The sequence below is a fragment of the Tenrec ecaudatus genome, chromosome 4 (genome assembly GCF_050624435.1).
Source record: "Tenrec ecaudatus isolate mTenEca1 chromosome 4, mTenEca1.hap1, whole genome shotgun sequence".
NCBI lineage: Eukaryota > Metazoa > Chordata > Mammalia > Afrosoricida > Tenrecidae > Tenrec > Tenrec ecaudatus.
Window position 1 is genome coordinate 23,495,437 of NC_134533.1, and position 20,819 is coordinate 23,516,255.

The 20,819-nt window shown below is 55.6% G+C and overlaps 1 protein-coding gene across 29 annotated transcripts in view; it reads right to left on the minus strand.

Annotated features, from left to right (window-relative positions):
- MADD (MAP kinase activating death domain) overlaps positions 1 to 20,399 on the minus strand; it is a 48,787-nt gene extending 28,388 nt beyond the window's left edge. For 24 of the 29 annotated variants that reach the window (XM_075545760.1, XM_075545747.1, XM_075545762.1 and 21 more), the window contains exons 1-15: positions 20,168 to 20,399; positions 15,498 to 15,661; positions 14,401 to 14,997; positions 13,388 to 13,691; positions 12,793 to 12,924; positions 12,164 to 12,277; positions 9,732 to 9,812; positions 4,941 to 5,119; positions 4,385 to 4,620; positions 3,733 to 3,889; positions 3,220 to 3,323; positions 2,936 to 3,126; positions 2,382 to 2,644; positions 2,016 to 2,155; positions 615 to 716 (exon numbers count right to left, since the gene is read on the minus strand). In XM_075545760.1, the coding sequence (XP_075401875.1) occupies positions 615 to 716; positions 2,016 to 2,155; positions 2,382 to 2,644; positions 2,936 to 3,126; positions 3,220 to 3,323; positions 3,733 to 3,889; positions 4,385 to 4,620; positions 4,941 to 5,119; positions 9,732 to 9,812; positions 12,164 to 12,277; positions 12,793 to 12,924; positions 13,388 to 13,691; positions 14,401 to 14,997; positions 15,498 to 15,559 (2,662 nt within the window). In that variant the 5' untranslated portion in view covers positions 15,560 to 15,661; positions 20,168 to 20,399. Of the gene's footprint in view, positions 1 to 614; positions 717 to 2,015; positions 2,156 to 2,381; positions 2,645 to 2,935; positions 3,127 to 3,219; positions 3,324 to 3,732; positions 3,890 to 4,384; positions 4,621 to 4,940; positions 5,120 to 9,731; positions 9,813 to 12,163; positions 12,278 to 12,792; positions 12,925 to 13,387; positions 13,692 to 14,400; positions 14,998 to 15,497; positions 15,662 to 19,893 lie in introns of all 29 variants that reach the window. The other 5 variants (XM_075545761.1, XM_075545748.1, XM_075545744.1 and 2 more) reach the window with 2 other exon arrangements.
- Positions 20,400 to 20,819: the final 420 nt, after the last annotated feature.

Here is a 20,819-nt window from a genome sequence, read left to right on the forward strand (position 1 = left end):
TGTCACGGTGCTTCTAAGAATTCCCATCTACCCTAGGTCCCCGTCTCCATCTAGCAGCGGTCGCAGACTCCGAGCACGGTCCCTCCATGGGGACCAGGGGGCAGTTACAGAACCCCTGGTGCGGGGGCTCACTGAGCTTCCTACCCTGAGGGACTGCTGCAGTGCAAGACCCAGAGACAGCACCAAGGGTCAGCTGAAGGGCGGCCAAGTCCCCCAGACATCCAGAGAGCAGAACTCCCCCCGCTGCCCTCAGAGGCCGGCCACCACCCTGGCCCTGGGTCGGTAGGCAGCCCAGGTCACGGCACCTCACCCATGCACCCCGCCATGCTAGGGAGCCAGAAGCAGCACACTGGCACACGACTGTGCCCCCATGCTCATGCCCACATTCTGCCCAGCACAGCCGTCATCCCTCTGCTGCCAGCGTCCTACATGGCCTAACGGGTCCTCTCGTGGCTACAGAGACAGTTCCCGTGTGACCACGCTCAAAGGCCCACGTGTGCAGAGAGCCACAAGGCCCATCAAATGAGGCGTCCCACACAAGGCACCTGCCAGGGCCCAGAGGCTCGAGACGTCTCCCAGGGAGCCCTGGTTTGGGAGATACGGGTGGCAGTTACCTTTCAGACTCGGGAAGGGTGTGGCCTTCTCGCGGGCACCTTTGGTGGGCAGAGTGAGATTGGAAAGACTGAAGCTTGTGCTGTGGTTCCGATACAGGCTGCCTGTCATGGAGGCGGAAGGGGAAGCAATGAGTCCAGGGGTCAATATCGCAATGGCTGGACCGCTACTTTTACCATGCCCTCTTTTCCAAACACCATCCCAGCGCCTCTGGCCTATGTGAGGGAGATCCCGTCTCCCTTCAGCATTCTCTGACTCCCTCCCTTCAGTCCTTCAGCGACCGTGACCCTCAGGGGAACCTGGCCCGCCCGTGCCTGTGGCCACTGCCCCTGCCTGCAAAAGACATCAGCCATCCATGCTGCCGCTCTCTAGTCGCCCCAAACCAAACTCACTGCCATCGACTCGATGCTGACCCACTGAGATCCCCCAGGACAGGGTAGAACTGCCCCGGTGTTCTGAGATGGACACTTCTTTTTAAAAAAAATGCATTTTATTGGGGGCTCTTATAGCTCTTATTACCATCCGTACATATACCCGTTGTGTCAAACATGTCTGTACATATGTCACCATCATCTTTTCCAGAAGTATCTTTCTCCTTGAGTCCTTGGCATCGACTCCTCATTGCTCCCTTCCTTCCCCCAAGACGGACACTCTTTAGGAGAGTAGAGGGCTCTGTCTTTCTCCTCCAGAATAGCGGGGGGTCTCCAACTGCTGAACTCGCGGTGAGCAGTCCATCAAGTAACCACTCCGCCACCAGGGCTCCTGTCTCTAGTCCGCAGTTGTCTTAAATCTTCAACTGACACCTCCCCTCATCTCAAAACACCTTCTCAAGGCACCAAAAAACCCCTCAGAAACTCACGGCCATCGAGTCAGTGCAGACTCAACATGACCCTATAGGACAGGGTAGAACGGCCCCTGTGAGTTTCCGAGACTGTCACTCTTTACGGGAGTAGAAAGTCTCTTCTTTCTACCGAGGAGCGGCTGGCGGACCCGAACTGCTGACCTTACAGCTAGCAGACCAACGAGGAACCCACCACACCACCTGGACTCAGCACCCTCACGAAAGCAGTCCCTCCTCGGGCAAGGAAGGCACCAGCGCGGTACCCACACAAACCACGCTGACCAGCAGCCTTCCACAAGCGGCAGGCAGTGACTGGTCTGCCCCATCCCGTGGCCCTGTGACCCACCTCTGTGGAGGCAGCTGGTTCCTAAGGGCCAGTGTCAGTGAGCACTGGTCACCTGGTGCCCGGGGTGCTTTCCTATTAGCTCAGCTATTGCGGGGCTGGGCCAGGCCTTTCGGCAATGCCTTACTCCCAAATGACCTGAACTGGACCTTCGAAGCCCTAACTGCAGGACCGCCCCCACCACCACCCGCGCCCCCCACGGGAAGAGAAAGCACTTACTGGCAAAAGACATGAAGCCCCCGAAGCCCTCGGTGCTGTTATCGGAGACCGTGGAGGTGGGGGAGCTGGCTCGGGAGCCCGACTCCGCGTCCGAGTCACTGCCCAGCTTCAAGCTGTTGGGCCGCAGCAGCTTTTGAGCCCTTGGGATGCACAGTGGCCCCATGAGGCCCTGGCAGGGGTCACAGGGTGTGGGCCTTCCATCCCTCCATGCCCTTTCCCCAGGGCCCACATCCCGGCTGGCTGCTCAGCACCACCTGGGGGGCCTACAGATTCCCTGGGGTCTCAGACTCCCTGACAGCCTGGCCCCAGGTGCAGGGCAGCAAGAGCCTGCAGCCGCCACCTCTAGAAGGGATCCCAGGCTCTCACCGAGTGCCATTGACATTGTGGCTGAACTGGGGAGTATAGCTCTCCCCCTGCTCATCCTCATCCTCATCATCCTCAGGGGGGAAGCCGTAGTGGGGCTCCAAGCTTGGGCTGTCATAGGGTCGCCGGCGTACTGAGTCCTCTCCGGCTTCTGCTGGGGGCCTGTCCGAGGCGCCCGACTTGCCAAGGCTGGGAGGCGCGGTAGGAAGGGGCTTGGGGACGCCCGCAGAGGCCTTGTCGCCGGCCTCTGTGAAGTCAGCCGGTTCCTAAGGGCCAGTGTCAGTGAGCATTGGTCACCTGGTGCTGGGGATGCTTTCCTATCAGCTCAGCGGTTGCAGGGCTGGGCCAGGCCAAAAAGAGCCTCCCACCCACTACCCAAGGGGGATTTTAGCCATATCCTGAGGAAGCCCAGTAACCTCCTTCTGGGTGAGAGGGGCAGGGCACAACTGTTTCTGAACGGGCCTGAGGCTGGGACCGGCGGAGAGGGAGGAGAGGGATGGACAACAGGGCTGTCTAAGGCACAGCCTGCCTCACCCACCCTCCACGTCCTCACGTACAGTGGAGGCTCCGTGTCTGACGGTGCCGGGGCTGCTGCTGGCGGTGCTACCGGAGCCAGTGAGCTGGGGTGGGCCTTCTTGGGAGACCTCGGGGGCCGGGCAGGGCATGTCTGCTTCCTTCCGGTTGGGCAGCTCCGCCAGCTCCACCTCGCTGGCATCCCCCAGTGCGGCGTGCGTCGGCGGGTCCACGTCTGCCGGAAGACGAGGACCACAGCTACGCACCCCACTGCTCCAGAAGTGGCCCCACACCACCGGAGCTGGCCCCCATCCCCAAGGACACTTACTAGGGGTGTCACCGCTGATGTCGCACTTCATCATCTCACTGACAAAGTCGCCCAGGGACGAGTAAGAAGAGCTCGAGCCGTCATAACCCATACTGTCGCTGCCACTGCGCAGGGAGACCAAGACTGGACCACACCCCGCGGGCGGGCCTCGCCAGCGCAGGAGGCAGACGGAGCATGCTCTAAAGCTGATGGGCGTGCTGACTGCACAACCCACTGAGGAGCCCTCCTGACTCAAAGCCAGGGAGGCAGCAGAGCTGGAAGGCACTCACTGCCATCGCGTCAATCCTGACTCACAGGGGCCCCACGGGACCGGGGAGAACTGCCCCTGTCACTCTTTACGGGCGTAGGGAGCCTCATCTTTCTCCCTTGGGATGGCCGGTGGCTTCAAACTTCTGACCTTGTAGTTAGCAGTCCAATGTGTAACCAAGGCCTCAGAGGCTGACGCCCAAACCCTGAGATTTTTGTCCCCCGGGTGGAAACACGGGCCGGCTCTAATGCAGAAGGGGCTCTCACCTGTCGTCAGTGGGGTCGGAGTCTGAGTCCCGCTCCGGGGGCACCCGCAGGGCCTCTGCCAGCTGGGAACTGCTGTCGTACACGCGGTAATTGATGGGCTGCAGCTGATGCGCGTACCACTTTGGCTTGTCCCCAATCAGGGCAGGGTCGAACAGACCTGCCAGGAGGACGCCCAGGAAGAGTTGGCAGTGGGGAGGCAGGCAAAGGGCATGTTTAGAGCGAGCGGGCCGGGGCCAGAAACAGACCAAGCCAAACTCACGGCCATTGAGTTGATACACTCTCTTGCTAATGAGAACTTTTCTTTTTCTACTTCGTTGTAAATTGGATGCAGGTTTACAGAGCGGATCGTCAGTTTTACCGTCAACTACGCGAACACACGTTGCTTCAACTCACCCATTGCAATCCTCTCCCCCGCCCCGCCAGTTTCACTAGCACACAATTTAGGCTGTAATTCTTAAGTAGAAAGGCTCATCTTCTCCCCCACAGAGCACCTGGTGCTTTCAAACTGCTGACCTTGCGGTTAGAGATCCAACATGTAACTACTACCTCACCAGAACTCCTAGGCCCAGGGTTAGGAAGGGGACCGGCTGGGTTAGGAGGGAAGGGCGGGGGTGAAGGCATGGGGGTGGCACAGCCCAGGGGAAGCACTCACTGTTGTGAATTCGCTGGAAGGCGTAGTTGGTGGGGTTCAGGATCCACTCTCCAAAGTACTCCACAGCCTGCGTCCTGGCCAATTTCTCAGCGAAAGGGCTCTGCCGGGGCCGTGAGGCTAGAAAGGCGCCGGCCTGGAAGGCTACCACAGGCCGGGGGAAGAGACGTAGGGTCCGCGTGTGCATCTGGAAGCCCTGCAGCACGTTGGGGGAGTTGAAGAAACGGACCATGGCCACTCTGAGGAAGAAGGGCAGGCGAGAGTCTGAGCCCCATCCCCGGCACAGCAAGGCTTCCTGCCACCCTTGTCTCGGAGCCTTCCCAGAGCCCTGGGCTTCTAAGGCCCAGGGGGAGAGTGCCCAGCCGAGCTGCTCAGTCTGCTCGCCATCCCAGGCCTCAAGGGGATGTCAGAACTCCTTTTTGTTTACTTAGGCTGAGGTCAAATGTAAGCCAGAGACCGTGCCCACTGTAACCCGCAAGAAGCGGTCTGCCCAGGGTCGCTGAGAGGGCACGGGGACCAGTTTAAGAGCTGGTGACTGGCCAAGCCAGCTTGGTCTTACCTGGTGGCGACATCCACAGAATCCACGTCGTTGCCGTAGATGAGGGGGTTGAACTCAGTGGACGGTGTGGACTGCAGGTCGTGGGAGGGCCTTCCCAGGAGGAGCGGGATCTCCTGGCCCTCGTGGAATTTCTCCAGGTTGAGGATGGGCTGCGTGTTGAGACTCATGCTGGCTAGCGCCTGTGGGAACACAAGGAACCTCCCCTAGGAAGCAGCTCGTGGGGAGGCCGGGCAAACCCAGCCCCTGGGAAGGCGCCTGCCCAGGCGGCCACACCACACACTGCCGAAAGCGCCTCGGTGAAGACCCGCACTGACCCATTTCAGAGGCTTCCTTTTCAAAGTTAACCCATAGAGCGGGAGCAAATGAAGAGGGAGGAAGAGAGAGTGGAGCACACCCTGACCCACCTTGAGGATGATATTCCCGCTCAGAGCAGCCAATCCACAGAGAGGACCACATGGCTGGCCCCACCAGGAGACACGACATCCCTCACTGACCCATAGCCCTACAGGGGACAACACTGGAGACACAGTGTGGGAATTCCTTCCGATCTGATCCCACCACACCGAGGCAAAACAGAACAGCAAGGGGAACAGAGCAACCAAGTCCTCAGGGAATACCAAAAATAGACTTTGGGGCCAGGGCTTGGCACCCCATCAGACTTGATTGGCAAACACTCCTAAAGACCAACAAACAATCCTTGAACTAATTACAAGTTTTTCTTTCTTGTTGTGTTTTGTTTTGTCATTGGCTTATTGTTTTGTTTTCTTTTGTTGCTTGGTTTGGCTCTGTTTTGTTTTTGTGCAGTTCTTATCTCCGCAGGTCTGTCTAAACAAAATAGGCTGGATGAACAATCTGGAGGAGAAAACAACGGAACCAATCATTCCGGGGGACATGGGCGAGGGGGAGGTGGGGAAAAGGAAGTGATGTTAACAAACCCAAGGACAAGGGAACAACAAGTGATCCAAATCGGTGGTGAGGAGGGTATGATCAAGGGTAATGTAACTAAGAGAAATTACTGAAACCCAAATGAAGACTGAGCATGATAGTGGGGCAGGAGGAAAGTAAAAGGAAATAGAGGAAAGAGCTAGAAGGCAAAGGGCATTTATAGAGGTCTAAATAAAGACATGTACATATGTAAATATATTTATATATGAGGATGGGGAAACTGACCTATGTGCATATATTTATAGGTTTAGTATTAAGGTAGCAGATGGACATTGAGCCTCCACTCAAGTACTCCCTCAATGCAAGAATATTTTGTCATATTAAACTGGCATTCTATGATGCTCACCTTTCCAACACAATCGCTGAAAACAAAGCGGATGAATAAGCAAATGTAGTAAAGAAAGCTGATGGTGCCTGGCTATCAAAAGATATAGCGTCTGGGGTCTTAAAGGCTTGAAGGTAAACAAGTGGCCATGTAGCTCAGAAGCAACAAAGCCCATGTGGAAGAAGCACACCAGGCTGTGCAATAACGAGGTGTAGAAGGTATCAGGTATCAGGCATCATCAGAACAAACAATCATATCATAGTGAATGAGGGGGAGTGTGGAGTGGAGACCCAAAGCCCATCTGTAGGCAATTGGACATCCCCTTGGAGAAGGGTCGCGGGGAGGAGATGAGACAGTCAGGGTGCGATGTAGCAATGATGAAGCATACAACTTTCCTCTAGTTCCTAAATGCTTCCTACCTACCATTATCATGATCCCAAGTCTACCTTACAAATCTGGCTAGACCAGAGGATGTACACTGGTGCAGATAGGAACTGGAAACACAGGGAATCCAGGGCGGATGATCCCTTCAGGACCAGTGGTGTGGCAACACTGGGAGGGTGGAGGAAGGGTAGGGTGGAAACAGGGAACCAATTACAAGGATATACATATAACCTCCTCCCTGGGGGATGGACAACAAAAAAGTGGGTGAAGGGAGATGTTGGACAGGGCAAGATATGACAAAAAATAATAATTTGTAAATTATCAAGGGTTCATGAGGGAGGGGGTAGCGGGGAGGGAGGGGGAAAATGAGCTGAAGCCAAGGGTTTACATGGAGAGCAAAAGTTTTGAGAATGATGAGGGCAATGAATGTACAGATGTGCTTTACACAACTGATGTATGTTTGTGATAAGAGTTGTATGAGCCCCTAATAAAATGATTACAAAAAGAATCCATGTAGCGTGGCTTCTGGCAAGTCCTCTGATGGGGGGTAGGACTTGGCTGGAGGCAATTTGGTCAAACCGGAATTCTAGGGTAGTTTTCACATGGATCTTAGACAGGAAAGCTTGCCTTTCTTGTGTCAGCTGATGTGACAATAAAAGCCAAATCAGACCCCCTGTCATCGCGTCCAGTCCAGCTCACCAAGACCCCAGATAGGGTTTCAGAGGCTGTCAATCTTTACCAGAGCAGAGCAGACAGCTCCTCTTCCTTCCACCGAGCAGCTGGTGGATTTGAATCACCGACTTGCCGGTAGCAGAACTCCCTCTGGTGGCAATTAGAGCACCCATAACCATGGGGCTCCTACGCTAAACTAGAGGCCGAGCAGAGCAGTGCTTCGCAAAGTCAGACCCAAAGGCATGCTGTTAAGACCCTAATTCAACAGGTCTGGGATGGCACTGTGTGGTTAATGAGCTTGCCGTGCCCCATCATGTGAGTATCGAGCGTCAGAATCAGACTCAATAAGCTCAGGGACCCGAGCAGGGCCTGCAAACTTCTCAAGTATCATTCCATCTATCGCCTCTACCCTCACATCAGCCGATACGACAACCATCGCCAGCCAAACACACAGCCAGGGGGGGCAGCCCGAGACCTTGCAGCCCCTGCCATCCTCACCAGGCTGCAGGGCACGGTGCCACATGCCATCAGGATGAGGTGAGGATGAGAGGGGTAGTGCAAAACGACCCCTTTAAATCCAAACAGCTCTCGTGGTGGGGTGCCGCCCAGTGGCGGTCCTCAGAGAGGCCCGAGGGTCCTTCAAAATGGACAGTGCCATCTACCGGCAGCCCCTACATGACACGCACACAGCAGGGCTGGGGGGGGCCACCAGGTGTGACCTTCAGAGTCTGGGTTCAGTGTGCAGAAGGAAAGAAGAAAAATAACCCATCAGCACAAAATGGATCTAAGAGATTATTCAAGGAAAGGATGCTACAGACAGACTCTGGGCCCCTAGGTCAATCCTACCTACAAGAACGGTTTGTTCTAACAATGTGTCGCTATACAGGATACCTTCCCTACACGATCACTGAAGACAAAGCGGGTGCATAAGCAAACGTGGTGAAGAAAGCTGATGGTGCCCGGCTACCAAAAGATGAAGTATCTAGTGTCTTAAAGGCCTGTAGTTAAGCAAGCGGTCATCTAGCAGGGAAGCAATGAAGCCTACCATGGAAGAAGCACACCAGCCTGTGTGGTCATTAGGTGTCGAAGGGACGAGGTATCAGAAGTCCAAAAGCGCACAGCCAAATCGATGTGAAGGGGTGTGGGTGTAGTGGAGACCCCAAACCCACTGGCAAGATAATTGGGCAGTCTCCCTCAGAAGGGATGATAAATTCAGGTGCAGGATGGCACTGATGAACTACCTAACTAGGCTCTACGTCATAAATATTTCCTCCCTTACTATTATGGTGTTTACTTATTTGACCTCATGAATCAAGTTAGCTTTGCAATGTGCTCATTTGCATATTTAAGATTTTGCCATACATGAAAATCAAGATAGATAACCCTTCAGGAATAGTAACAGGAGTAACGGTTCCGAGGATGCAGGAAGGGAGGGGCAGGGGGGAAATGGAGAGCTGATAGCAATGATGATTGTATAATCTCACTCGATGAGATTGAACAAAATTAAATGTGACTGGACATATTGGATTGTATAAGATATGCTAATAAAACTATTATATATTTATTTTAAAAGAAAAGGAAGGATGTTATAGGGACCAACTCAAGGGGAAATATGTGAGAGTAGCTGGATTGCCCGAATGTCTCAGACTTAACTCCCACTTGATAAGACTGCGAGCATGGGCCCAGGCCACACAGAATCCACCATGTGAGGAGAAACAGGAGGTGATTAGCTGTTTTATAAACAACTCAACCTCAGTCCCACCAAGCCAACTCAGTGACCCCACAGGACAGTGGTTCTCAACCTGTGGGTTGTGACCCCTTTGGGGGAGGGGTGTCAAACAACCTTCTCACAGGGGTCGCCCAATCCATAACACAGCAAAATGAGTTATGAAGTAGTAACAGACATAATTTTATGGTTGGGGGGGTGTCACCACAACATGAGGAACTGTATGAAAGGGCCGCGGCATCAGGAAGGTCAAGAACCGCTGCTCTAGGACAAGGCAGAACTGCTCCTGTGGGTTTCCAAGACTGTAATGCTTTACAGGAGTAGAAAGACTCCTTTGTCTCCCTCAGAGCAGCTGGTGGGTTTGAACTGCTGACCTTGCAGTTAGCGGCCTAACTGGTAACCCACCATCTAACCAGTATTCATTTTATATAGGAGGGTTCCAAAAGGGGCTTTCAAAATGGAATAGAAAGTTCATGGGCCTTTTCCCAGGAACTTCTGAAGCCCCCCGCCCCCCGCCCTTGTATAGTATCACAAACATTACAGTGAATTAGAAGGGATCTAAAATCTTTCTTGAGGCAATATTCACCCCATTACCCAAAGATGGACCGTAACTCTTTCAAAGCCCAACCCAGGCTACAAAAATGGAGTCCACTTGACGTCGTCTGAAAGGCACCCAGCCCTTCGATGAGCTATCCCCCTACAGCACGCCAACAGCCTTCTCTTTCCATCCTCCACCTACCTGCTTCAAATGTTTCTTCAGCTCCAAGGACTCTGGTTCCGGCAGGACAGGCAGCACTTCTGCATTGGTGGGGGCGATCACCTGTGTTGGAGAAAGGTGACAGGGCATCCTCTGAGCGGCTCAGGAGAAGGGACTCTACACACTCGGATGTTCTCATCAGATACATACTAGATGCACACGTCACATCGACGAGCAGGAGACATACACATCTGATAGGAAAGGAGCCTAAATGTGACTGATAACTATCTCTAGATCAGCGGTTCTCGACCTTCCTCCTGCCACAGCCCTCAGACAGTTCCGCATGTGGAGGTGACCCCCAACCACATTACTGTTGTTGCTACTTCATCACTGTCATTTTGCTACTGCTATGAATCAGGCGACCCCTGTGAAAGGGTTGTTCAACCCCCAAAGGGGTCGCGACCCACAGGTTGAGAACCGCTGCCTAGGCTTGTGGTTCTTTGCTTCTTCCTTACACTCATTTCTGCGTTCCCCAGTTTTGCAATGAAAGTATACATACACGGTAAGTCAAAAAGCATTGCTACAAAATCAACCCCCTTTATGAATCCCAAATACGAGGCCATTGTTCCTCGACCTGTTCTCCACCTAGTTCTACATACACTTCTGAAGGCGGCGTCTCCATCTCTCTAGCCCTCCCCCTGAAGAATCCTGTACACTTCCATTTACGCCAGGTCCAAATGGCACTTCTAGCAGCCCAAGGGACTCAAATCAGTTTCCTTTTAAATGGTCTTCTAAGCTGGGGGAACAAAAAGAAGTCCGCAGCAGCTGGCTCGGGGCTGGAGGGTGGAGGAGGTGAGGCTGCCCAGCGGAATGCGCTCACGGGACACCCCTTGCTGCCCCGATGGGCGTGCAGGGTCGTCTGGAGGAGGGAGAATGTCCTTGGCACAACTCGCGGTTTTCCCTTTTCTCTCCAGTTTGACCCTTTCGGGTTCTTCTCTTTGTGTTCGAGCTGGGTGAAGACTGATCCAGCAGACCAGTTTCCCACTCCACAGTGCAGGCACACTGTGCTTCACCGACAGCGTCACTCATCCCTCTCCTATCGTGTCTACGTCCAGTCTGCATGCTGTTCTTCAATGCAACCTCAGAAAACTTCTCAGGAGCCAGCTTCTGTGACCATCCCAAGTCTTTCAAGAAAACAAATCAGGATGACCTCTTTGGAATTTCCCCACCGCCACCTCCCACGCTCCCCCCACCACCCAAAGAAACCCGTTATCACAATCTTCTTTTTTGGGGGGGTCACATCTTCTGAGCTGATAAATTCAAGGTTCTCAACCTGTGGGTCGCGACCCCTTTGGGGGTTGAATGATCCTTTCACAGGAGTTATTCGAATCACAACAGCAAAATGACAGTTATGAAGTAGCAACAAAAAAATTTTATGGTTGGGGGTCACCACAACATGAACTGTATGAAAGGGTCGTGGCAGGAGGAAGGTTGAGACCCGCTGCCCTAGGAGACCCGGTGGGGTAGAGATTATGAGTCAGTCTGCGAACCCATGGTCGGCAGTTCAAATCCACCAGCAGCTCTTTGGGACAAAGGCTGGGCTTTCTACTCCATTCACAGTCCCCATCTCAGCAACCCCAGCGGGGTCACTATGGGTACTCGGTGGCAGTGAGTTTGGTTGCTGGGGTTTGGGGAGCAGATGGCCTTGGAAGTGACTCGTTTGATCCATCTTTGTCCTCTGGATGGTGTTGGTACATCCAAGACCCGTCCCCAGTGACAATTCATCGCATGACATGACCTTCGTTAGCTTTAGCCCGGCTTAAAATGTAGGACTGAGGGAGAGACCTGCTTTTGGAGCTGGCTGATCTGCACACAGCGCGTCTGAGTCAAAGTGTGCGGATGCCAAGAAGCCTGGGTAAACCGAAGATGCCGAGCCATGTAAGAGGCCAGCTTCTGTCAGCAGGGCTCGAGCTGTACAGGCGTCTCCACCAGTTGTTTCTCCAGGTGTCCAGGTTGGTAAGTCTCCCCTCTCTGGCCCCTCTTGGAGCTATGACTGATCTTCCTGAAAACACGAGCTCCATCTGAAGACTTCTGTTTTATGTGAGGCAGCAATTTCTTCTTCTTTTTAAAATCATTTTTGGGGGGCTCATACAACTCCTTTCACAATCCATCCATCCACTGTGTCAAGCACATGTGTACATTTGTTGCCATCATCCTTCTCAAAACAATTGCTTTCTGCTTGCGCCCTTGGTATCAGCGCCTCATTTTCCCCTTCCCTCCCTGCACCGTCCTCCCTCATGAACCCTTGATAATTTATAAATTATTATTATTTGGGGGGCAGCGTTTTCATAAGCTTGTGCAAAGTTTCAATGATTTGGGAAGATGTCCGTTGAGTATGTTAAAGGCTTGGGTCTGGCTTTTGCCCAGCTTCCCCTGTTCTCGACAACCCCACTGGCCTCAGCCACGACACTCACCTGACTGCTGTCCAGGTCCACGAGCCACACGTCATCGGGCATCTTGAAGTCCAGCTTGTAGAGGAAGAAGCTGGCCGGGACCCCAATGATGTACGGGGTGGGTGCCAGCAGCAGCTGCGGGAAGACAAGCAGCAGCAGAGGGACAGCTCATCCCTCGCCCAGTCACAAGGTTTGTCGAGCCACACACAGCCCCTTGCCCAAAGCCTCTGAGACTGGGTGTGTTTTCAAATTCACAATGTTTCAGATTTCAGAAAGCTAATGCTTGCCGGGGGGTGGGGTGGTGTGTGTGTGTGTTTTCAGCATGTTCTGTAACACTTGCAGCAGAGCATGTATGTGTGTTCTGTAACACCTGCAGCGGAGCGTGTGTGTGTGTGTGTCCGACGTGTTCTGTAACACCTGCAGCGGAGCGTGGGCCAGTAGCCTATAACTGATTATCGCTAACTGTGATAGATACATACGAATAATAGCATAGGTCTTGCCACCCAATCAGTTCGGCTCGGGTCAGATTTTGCCAAGTCAGTAATAGCAGGGGACCGCCCAGGATGCCCTTGAGCCTTGAGCCTTCTCCCTCAGACTTGGACTATGCTGGAAAATGGGGGGATGGAGTCTAAAGCCACCTGGCAACTCACCTGCTCTGCCGACGCCATGCAGGTGGGCAGCAGCGGGATAACGGGGAACATGTACTCCAGGGGGTAGATCATGGCCACGAAGGCCATGACCGACATGGAGAGCGCGTTGTAGTCCCGGGACTGCAGCACCACCTGCCACAAGCCAGGCCAGAGGACTCACCCAGCAGCATTGAGCGAGGTTGTGTACCAACAGCTCCCACCACACTGAAGGTCTTTCCCTTCTCCCGCCTCCGGTCTCCACATCCCCGCCGAGCTGGGCCCCAAAAGCCTGCCACCTTGCCACCCCAGCACAGTCACTGTCCCCTCCGGAACCGCCCTCCAACTGCCCTAGTCCTTGTACCCCCATCCCAGGGCCATGCCTGAAACTGCCAGAGGATGAGGCCAGGATCAGAGAGGGTAACTCAGCTGGGTGGTATGCCTGCTACATACGCCCCACGAGATACCCGTACCTAAATTCAGCCCACACCTGCTGAGTGCCTGCTGTGTACCTGGCTTTATGTTTCCTCCTGGGGACAGGGAGACGAGAAAGACGCGCTCCCTGTCCTCAGAGAGCTCCTGGCCTAGCCTGAAGAATCCTGGGCCCCCGCTCTCTCACCTTGTGCTCCAACAGGATGCAGGTGAGCACCTGGAGACAGGCCTCCACACCCAGCAGCTCCAGGGGAAGGTGCAGGGGAAAGTCCACGAGGTTGAATCTCGAGGGGTCTGGCAGCGCGAAGGTCAGAGCCGGCTGGAGCTCCTGGGGTAGGACCTCAATGTCCACTCGCTTCTGCCCAGAGACAGGTACCGGGGAGCGCAGCAGCCGGTAGATCCAGGCCTCGATCTCCCGGAGGTCTTGCAGGAGGGCGCTCGACTTCTCCTCCACCAGCAGTGACCCCGTGAAGATGCGCCACATGGTGTCCCTGAGGGTCAGACAGCAGGAGGCGGCCACATCAGTGTCCGGAGTCCACACCCTGCTGCAACCCAGGAGAACCCCCTCGGGCCAAAGGCCGACTGCTGCACATGGAGCAGCACTGGGGAAGGCCCGCCAAGGGCTCAGGGAGGATCAGACGGAGAAACCGAGGGAAAGGACAAGTGTGCACAAACGCACATGGGGTCGGCCTCGCTGCCCAACCCACCGAGAAAAAACCAAGACCTCAGGACTATGTCAAATGCAATCCGCTACGCCTCCCTCTGGAGCTCCTTGCCCTCAGCAAGGACTAACAAGAGCGTATGTCACTAGCTGCCAACGAGGCAGCCCCTGGCACAAAGGAACGAGCGGGCAGCTGGTCCTGTCCTGACCGTTGTGATTCATGGGGCTTCAACCAGCTGAGTGTCAGAAGCTGACCACCAGGCCTCTCTTGCTAGTCTGGTCTTAGTCTGGAAGCTCTGCAGAAACCTGCTCGGCCCCCACTGATAGATGGGGTGGTAGCTAGACACAAGATGCCTTGGCTGGGAATCAAACTGGGGCCTCTGGCATGGAAGATGAGCTTTCTAACACCAATCCACCGCTGCCCTCTAATAGCACGGCCCTTGCTTCACAGGGGCTGGAGGAAGGGTCCGGGCCCCTCGCAGGCCTGCGACACCTCAAAAGAGCTCCCCTCCCCTCTGAGGGCTGGCAGCAGAATGCACCTTTGCACGCCCCGAGGGATGCCCAGCTTCTTGGCCAGCAGGCGCTCGCTGCAGCAGTCCACAAGGCGTTTGAGGGTGTACAGGCAATCCCGGAAGGTGGAGAAGAAGGGGTAGTGGCTGAGCACACACAGGGACGTCAGGGTACTGTTGCGGGACCTGCTGCCTGCCTTGGCCCGGCATTTGCCCCGAGGAGACTGGTTCACGTCAGGGGTGGAGTCGGCGCTGGGAGGCGGCAGGGATGAGCCGCCCTCTGAGCTGTCGGTGCCAGCCTCTTCTGAGGCGCAGGGGGCGCGGGGTCCTTCCTTCCCCCGGGACCCCAGCCCTGCCTCCCCCTTCTCCTTGGGCAGGCGCTTCTGGAAGGAACGGTAGAAATTCACGCAGATGCCATAGCGCGTGACTCCGGTGTCCTTGTCGGTGAGGGTGAAGACGAAGGACGTGTCGTCCCGCAGGCTCATGCGCCGCTGACGCACGCTCAGGCAGCCCTCCGGCTGGCAGAAGAAGACCACATCGGGGGGCAGGGGGAACTCGGGGTGATCCTCCAAGGGGTAGCGCCGCAGCAGTTCGGGGGTCTGGGCCACGCTGTCGCTGCTCGGGTGTCTGCAGAGGATAGAAGCGAACGCCTTGGAAGCTGCAGCCATCAGGAAATAAAGCTCAGGGTGCTACTCTGGACAAAGTGGCCTCCCTGGAAGGGGGTGGGGCACCTTGGGGCCCAGGGCCGTGTCTGGCTGGGAGGCTAGTGAATGAGTGAGCTCTGTGCCGTCATGAAGACACCATCCTAAGGCAAAGGGGGCATTAAACCCTTAAGATCACTAGCACCACGCGCTGGGCACATGCACCCAGTGAAGGGTGAGCACGCTGTACTTTTCCTTCTTACAAAACAAGGTCAGCGGGGAAGAGCAAGCAGACCTGCTCCAGGCCAGAGGTCAGCCCTGGCTGCACTGCTCAAGGCCAACCCTCCCCGTCGGGCAGCCTGGTCTCCCTCCTGGCTTCACAGCTGGCACCAGGGGGCAGTGACAGTGGGGAGGAAGAGAGAGCAAGACACCCTGGTGATGGGGCCAGGGAGGCAACTGGATGAAAAGGAGTCTCTTTTTGGTTACCTGGCCCCGACGATCACTAGGTAGTCCAGTAACCGAGGGCAGAACTTCTTTTTCTGCACCATGGTGCCGATGTTTCAGCAGTTCATCGCAGAGAAACCTAGGCGGACCCAGCGAGAAGTGTCCGCATGCTCAGAGTGATTTTCAATATATCTGAAAACGCAAGTCTAAAAGGAAGGAAGGAAAAATAGTACTGATATGGTCTGTGCCTAAGAGACTCATCCGTCAAAAAAATAAATGAGAGACTCATCCCTCGCCACTTCCTCCTAGACCAGGGTATAGGGTCAGGCCTGCCCATTCTGATCTACGATGGCGAACAAGAGCCTTTTCCTAATCTAGAACTCTCTCCAGGATTGTGATCCTGATCGGCCAGAGTGGAATGTCATGAAGTAGGACAATGGCTCTCACCTTCCTGCCCGCCCCTGTTTCCAGCCTTGTCCGCAGGGGCAGGGCTCGGTTTCTGTAAAACAGACCCAAGGCAGTCTCATCTGGCTGCCGACATCGTGACAACGTGAATTCAGTCACTCACTCGCAGGACTGCTCCAGGGGAGCGCAGGAGCACAGCAGCCTCTCCCTCAGAGCTGCCCACCCGCCGACTTCTGCAAGGAACCTCATCCTCCCCGGTTCTAAGAGTCTGCGCTCCCTTTGCAGCAACAGTGCAAGCAGACTGCAGTCGACTGTACCCAGAAGACAGCAGCAGCTGGGTACTCCACCTCACACAGTCCAAAGAGCGGGTCTGCTCCCCAACTGTTTCCCTCAACCACTTTCCTCCTGCAGGCAAAACACTCCCCCCCCCACCCCGGCCGTGGCTATTGCTACTAGCTCTGCTCTTGGTGCTGAATCAGTCTTTTGATGGTGGTGGTGTTTCCCCCTCCCTCCCCAACCCCCGTCTTCTGCTGCCAGGATCGGAATCAGAACATAGACAGACGAGGTGTATACTCTATCTTACAGATACAGGGGGAGAGATGCAGAATCACCAGGAGATCTGCAAGGAGGGGGTGGGGGTGCTCAGAGAAATGACTACATAAAGGTCTAAGATCAGGAAAAGCTGAAAAATGAACCAGAGCTAAGCTGTTGAGTCGATGCCAACTCGGAGTGATGGGGTGGGGGGAGCTGAGTGGACTGCCCCACAGGGTTGTTAGGGCTGCCCCGTCTTTCTCCCCTGGAACAGTCGGTGGCTCCGAACTGCTGACCTTGGGGTGAGCAGCCTGCAGCCTTTAGGGAAGCAGACAGCATCTGTCTCCTGCGGTGCGGCAGTGGGTTTGAAGGACCAAGCTTTTGGAAGCAGTGGAGCGCTTAAGCACTGTGCCCCAGGGCTCCTCAGAGAAAGCTTGACTTGGTCTGAACTGATCTCCAGCTGGTCTCCCTCCGTCCTCCGTGTCACTCCTTGCTGAGGTTATGTCTAGAGCTGCCAGGACCCCTCCTGTGTCCTGCACATGGCCGCACTAAGACCTCGTTCGCTGGACACACAGAGCATTCGTGAAGCGATCTGCACACGCGCACTCATACACCACTCCTTTCTGTGGGACTGTGTGCTCCCAGACAGACACACACACACACACTGCCTGTATGCCACTGCCCTGTTTGACTAAGATAAGAGTACAAGTTCTTGGAAACACAGGGAATCCAGGACAGATGAACCCCTCAGGACCAATGGAGACAGTGGCGATATTGGGAGGGAAGTTGAGGAAGAAAGGGGAAACAGATGACAAGGTCTACATATAACCTCCTCCCCGGGGGACAGACAGCGGAGAAGTGGGTGAGGGAGACGTTGGATGGTGTGAGATATGACAAAATAATAATAATTTACAAATTATCAAGGGCTCAGGGGGGAGGGAAAGGGTGAGCGGGGAGGGAGGGGAAAATGAGGAGCGGATGCCAAGGGCCCAAGTAGAAAGCAGGTGTTTTGAGAATGATGATGGCAACATATGTACGAATGTGCTGGACATAATTGATGTATGGATGGATTGTGATAAGAGTTGTATGAGCCCCTAATACAATGATTTTAAATTTTTTTTAAAAAAGAGTACAAGTTCTGTTATTTGAACCGCTACCTAATAACCAGCAAAACTTATCTGCATCATCTCAGAAATCTCCCAAACGCTGCTCTTGCTCCGTTCCTTGCTCCCAATAGAGGACCTGCAGGTAATAGGATTCACTTTTGTCTCCATAGCGACTCTGGCTCTCTGCACTATTTATAGCAGAGTCAGTGGTGACCGCACAGTGCGAGCAGCTGCTACCCCAGCATCAGCCAAGGTCCCTAACAATCCATTCTTCTTGAACACAGCCACCTCTTCCCCCCGCACCTGCTAAGACTCAGACTGTCTTCTCCCCCATCTGTCGTTAGTTTGTACTGGTGCTAATTCTGCCTTCTGATAGCACTATCTCCTCAACAAACAAGCAAAGTCAAGTTCCAGGAAACACCACACTGCACACTCATTTCTCCGCATCACCCCTGCTTCATGAGCCCCAGCAGCCCTGTGGTTCTCAGCTGCTCGCTCGGGAGTCATGAGCATACTGCAGAAGGTGGGGTCATGGTGACAGTGCTCGCGGCCCCACCCAACCAGAACGAGACGGGGAGGCTGGAGAAAAAGGAGATGGAAGATGCGTAGAAACATCATTTCTTCCAAAACAACTGGTACAGACACAAGCCAGGATGTATAGGACCAAGGATCAATGCCAAGCCCGGAAAGTAGGTTTGCATTGAGAACCAGGAGCCCTTTTCTGCCCCAAACTCAGAGATAACCATGGAAGCATTGCCTACAAATCAATGAGGCCTCGGATCATGAGTCCTGGTGGGATCCCCAACCTTCTTCATGGACCACCATGGGATAAAACTCCCAGCATGCTCAACAGCCCTCACCATCCAGAGCCACAGGGACCCACGCTCCAGCCATGGGAGGCCAACACACAGCAACCTAGCAAGGGCACATGAGAACTACCCCAGAGCATTTCCAAGTCGGTAAAGCTTTCCAGAAGCCAACTGTCACAACTTGCTCCCATGGGGCCATTAGTTGGTTCGAACAGCCAGCCTTTGGGCAGCACCCAAGCGCTTTAACCCCATGTGTCAGCAGGGCTCCACCCCACAATTTGTACACCATCAGCTTCCAGTTATTCCGATAGAAGAGGTAACCAAACGCCCCCGCATCTGCCCCTTTCCCTTCTCCACACACGGAAACTCACTGCCTATACATTGAGCCCATGCCGACTCGGGTGAACCTATAAGACTGTGTAGAACTGCCCCTAGGACTCTCCAAGAGAGTAGCTCTTTAGGGGAGTAAAAAAGCCTACCTTTCTCCCCCCCCCCCCCCCCCCCCCCGAGCAGCTGGTGATTTGGAACTGTTGACCTTGGTGTTAGCTGCCCAATGCATAACCACTAAGCCCCCAGCTGCTTCCTTTCCCCATAAGGGCTCTCAATTCTCTTAACACCACACCCTCTTCCAACCATGCTGAGGCTCTGCCTCTGGCCTCAACCATAGCTTATTAAGGCAGTCTCTGGTCCTTCGCCGCATATATTCCAAAGGCATCAATCCCAAAGCCATTCCCCTCATCACCAAATCACTCCCTCCACCTGTAAGATGAAGAATCCACAAGCCTTCATTTCATCTGAAACCATTTGGTCTAAGCCTACCTGGGCCATGTTAACCAGCCTTTTGGCTTCGGCTCTCGTTCGGGGGGTGGGGGGGGCAGGATTTCATAGTAAAACCACAGGAATGGGGACCAAGATGACATCTCTGCTGACGTGAGCACAACAGGAGGCTCTCTGCCCCTCCTCCCTCGCCCTGGGCAGTGACCTTGCCAGCGCATCGGCACAGACTGGTCCAGCGTGGGGGAGAGAGAACCTGAGCAACCTGGCTGGGGCGGCGGCGGGGGAGAGGGGAGGAAGGAGGATGCTCCTGGGCCGGGAAGGGCGCGGTGACCAGAAGGCTGAGACAGGCTCCGCTCTCCACCGGAGGCCCATTTTGATGCATCAAATTAAAAATTAAAATGAGGACCCAATCATAGTTCTCCAGATTCTAAGCCAAACTCAAGTACACGCACCCGCGTGCGCGCGCGCACGCACACTGACACGCTCCCACGCCAGGTGCTCATCCCGGCTGGGCCCGGACAGCTCCGCCCGCCCCCTCACCTGCTGGACAGCTCTTCCCCAGCTCGCGTCCCCCACGCGCGCCGCCCGCGCCCGGAACTGAGCACCGCAGACCGGGGCACCCCACTTCTGCCCCCGCCTCCTTTCTCTACAGCCCCCCTCTCCCCTCCAAGCCCCCCCCTCACGCCCCCTGGCACTCCTGGAAGGCCTCCTCTGAACCGCGTCCCCCCGGGCTCGGTTCCTCTCACCACTCCGGTCTGCACCCCGCCCCAGTCAGCCCCCCAGACGCCCCGGTGGCCCGGCCTGTCCTACCTCTCGAGTCTCGGAGAGCGGCCAGGCCCGGCCGGACGCGCCCGGGCAGCCGAGCGTCAGCGGGTCCCCGGCGCGGCGGCGCTCCCCGCGGGCGCCAGTTCCGCGTCTGCACGGGGGGCGCGCACCACTCGCGCCGGGCACGGGGGCCGGGGCCGTACCATTCACCCCCGGGGGCGGGGGCACAGGGCGGGCGGCGGCTACGCACGCACCTCTCCGTGCGGGGCCCGGGGCCCGGCTGGGACGCGCGGGCTCCGGGGAGGGCTCAGAGGAGTACCTGGTATTTCGGCTGCGCAGTTTTAATTCGTCACGGCAACAGAGCCCATTTGGATGAACTATTGATTAATCGAAAAGCGACTTCTCAAGATCAACCGCCTCTGAGACTTCCTGATGCCCACCCCCACCGGGCCGCACCTGCTACCCCCGAACATGGCTTGGAAGTGCCCAGTCGACGGGCCTGGAACGCGGGCTACCGCGCGGACGGAGCCTACCAACTCAGGGCGGCGGGGGGGGGGCACGGGCTGGAAGGCGTGGCCGCGGGATCACCTATACTGGGCGCGCGCCCGGGGAACGGGGGCGGGCGCGCGCGCGCCGTACCGCGGGGTCCGCTGGGAAATAGAGTCCAGCCCTTGGGCGAGCCCAGACCACGGAGTAGGCAGCTTCCTTAGGGGTCATTTCTTCCTCTTCCACCGGGTCTGGGCGGCTGGCTGGAGGGTGGGCCCGGCCCTGTGTTGCAGATGCCACCCGGCCCTGTGTTGCAGATGCCAACTGAAAAACCCAGGCGCCGTCCACCAGCATGCTGTGCAAGGCATTGGTTCAGAAAATCCCACCCCCCACCCTGACAAACACTTGAGGCTGCATCCCTAAGGGGGGCGTCCGAACATCACACTTCAGTGACCCAAGTGGAGGTCAGTGGGCTAGTAAAAGGA